Source organism: Electrona antarctica, assembly GCF_951216825.1.
Source record: "Electrona antarctica genome assembly, chromosome: 5".
Lineage (NCBI taxonomy): Eukaryota > Metazoa > Chordata > Actinopteri > Myctophiformes > Myctophidae > Electrona > Electrona antarctica.
This window is the reverse complement of record NC_136810.1, coordinates 14,643,887-14,646,386: the sequence shown is the minus strand read 5'-3', so window position 1 is coordinate 14,646,386 and position 2,500 is coordinate 14,643,887. Positions and strand designations below refer to the sequence as shown.

At 46.4% G+C, this 2,500-nt stretch overlaps 1 protein-coding gene across 2 annotated transcripts in view; it reads right to left on the bottom strand.

The window, feature by feature from the left end:
* The window catches only part of LOC306923046 (SRSF protein kinase 2-like), a 108,407-nt gene that overhangs the window by 32,815 nt on the left and 73,092 nt on the right, over window positions 1–2,500 (bottom strand). For both annotated transcript variants that reach the window (XM_079501032.1, XM_079501033.1), the window contains one exon: window positions 509–660. In XM_079501032.1, coding sequence (XP_079357158.1) covers window positions 509–660 — 152 coding nt within the window. The remainder of the gene's footprint in view (window positions 1–508; window positions 661–2,500) is intronic.

The following is a 2,500-nucleotide window of genomic DNA, read 5'->3' as shown; positions in this document are numbered from 1 at the left end:
TGGGGAGCCTCTGGAATCCACTCAAGGACCCCTGGGGGTCCCCGGGCCCCACTTTGAGAACCACTGACACAATGCGTACAATGACCTCTGCTGGGGTCAGGCCCGACTCAAAGTGTATGATGTCATCTCAGCTAAACTAATGGCTCTCAACCTCTTCTGGATCAGGGCCCACCCAAAGTGGTCCGATGGGTGGGCCAGGTACATTTTCAGAGCATTAACGAGCCATGGTTAGAGTGTTCCAATCAAACACTGGAGCCTGTTGGAGAGCAGGAGGCCCATTAGAACGCTACTCCTTCCTTCCAACAGTCAATCAACCTTGAAGCGAGGTGGGACCACCTGCCAAATATGTCACACTGCTGAGAGAGAGAGAGAGAGAGAGAGAGAGAGAGAGAGAGAGAGAAGGGAGGGAGATACGATAGGCTGGAACCTTGGGACACATGATGTGGCGCGTGCGTGCGTGCGTGTGTACGTGTGTACGTGCGTGCGCGTGCGTGCATCCCCCCCTGACCTTTGCAGTAGTCTGCGGGGTCTTCCTGCTCCTCATCGTCGGAGCCCAGGATCTCCTCGTCCTGCTCCGGGGGTCCCGTGGGCTCAGGGGGCGGCGGAGGGGGCGGCGGGGGAGGGGGGGCACTCACTGGAGCTTTCTGCTGGGTCTCAGGTCTGGGAAGGGAAGAGAGACACGCCTGTCATAATACACTTTACACACAGCACTGGAGGCGACCATACAGTAGCTGAGCAGTGGTGGAAAGTAATTAGCACATTTAGTAAGGGATAATATCTAGGTGGTCATTGTCAGGAGGAAACTCACCAAAAGGGGGTTTAACCACCGACGCAAAGCCGAGGTGGTTAATCACCCTGAAGCTGGAAGTACCCTCACTAAAAACGCCGGGACAACGCTCCACACGTCCCAAACTCTTCTCCCTTCTGGCCCCAAAACTGTGGAATGCACTTCCCGTTGCAATCAGAACTGCAGCATCACTCCCGATCTTCCGCCGTAGTCTGAAAACCCACCTTTTCAGACTCCATCATGGCCCATAGCACTTACCCTACCCCCCTTAGACAGCACTTCTTAGACTTATATAGCATTTGAAACAGACTTATAGCATGTCATGTAGACAGCACAATAAGTGCATTGTATGTAGTCATAGCACTTCATAGTATATATGTACAGCATAGTATAGCATATATGTGTAGTTTATATGTATAGTGTCATTATATAGATATGTTCTAGTTATAGTTTATATGTATAGTGTCATTATATAGATATGTTCTAGTCACGTTCTTAGCTTACGCACGTTTCGCGATAAATGCATTTTTACATATGTGATGTATTCCCATGCTTTTTGTTCTTGCCTATTGTAAGTCGCTCTGGATTAAGAGCGTCTGCTAAATGCCTAAATTGTAAATTGTAAATTGTAACAAGGAAAACAAGGAAGTGAGTTGATCAAATAGAATCCATTTTCGGGTACTGCTTCGTCTATTTCTCACTCAAATGTTTTCAAAAACATTTTTGAGAGCAATGTTTAGCTGTAAATGACATTGTGTGTGTGTTACTGTACATGGCTGTCATGTTGGGAACCGCAGTAAATAAAGCGGGGCACAGCAGGTGCTCCGAGGGTTTGATTAGGCATCGGTCTGTTATAGAGCGGAGCGGTCTGTTATCAAGAAATAACACACCGCTGAATTCTGCGATTGACCAATCAGAATCAAGCATTCAACCAAGCCATGTAATAAATAATAATAATGTCTGGGATTTATATAGCGCTTTTCATGAGTACTCTTTACATGGGTGGGGGCAAAGGGAGAGAACATAGGAAGGACAACTTTATTAAGAAAAATAAAAGATAAGAATTAAAATCAATAAAACATGTACATGTACATGTAACAAGTTAAAAGCAAGTCATTGTACTGCACTTAAGTAACATTTTGAGGTACTTTTACTTATACTATTATAGAGTATCTTCAATGTTTTTACTTCTACTCCACTACATCTCGGATCCAAATATTGTACTTTTACTCCACCACATTTAATTGAAAACATCTGTTACTAGTTACACTGTACTTTGTAACGGAGCAAGATATCTCGCCAGCGACCCGCCCCATTAGAGCCATCTGAGCAGCCATCCGCTGCCTGTGTGTAACTGTAAAAGCAGCCTCCTCCCCTGCATGGGGAGCAGAAAAGACTTCCTCCCCTGGGGAGCAGAACATACTTCCTCCCTGTAATGTGACGTGTTGAAGATGATTGTGTTCTTGTGGTTCCATGAGTGAGACTGTCAATGCGACGGAGCATGAACTGAGATGGAGTCTCTCTGTAAAAGGAGTGTCTAGCGAAGCTCCAGTAATTAAAGTCCTTGTTTCACTAAAGGTCGTGTCCCCTTCGGTCGTCTACAAGCAGGAAAACTCAAAACAACACCGTCTGCACGCGCACACGCACGCGCACACGCACACACACACACACACACACAACGTGACAACGTCCATAGACCGTGACAATGTCCAT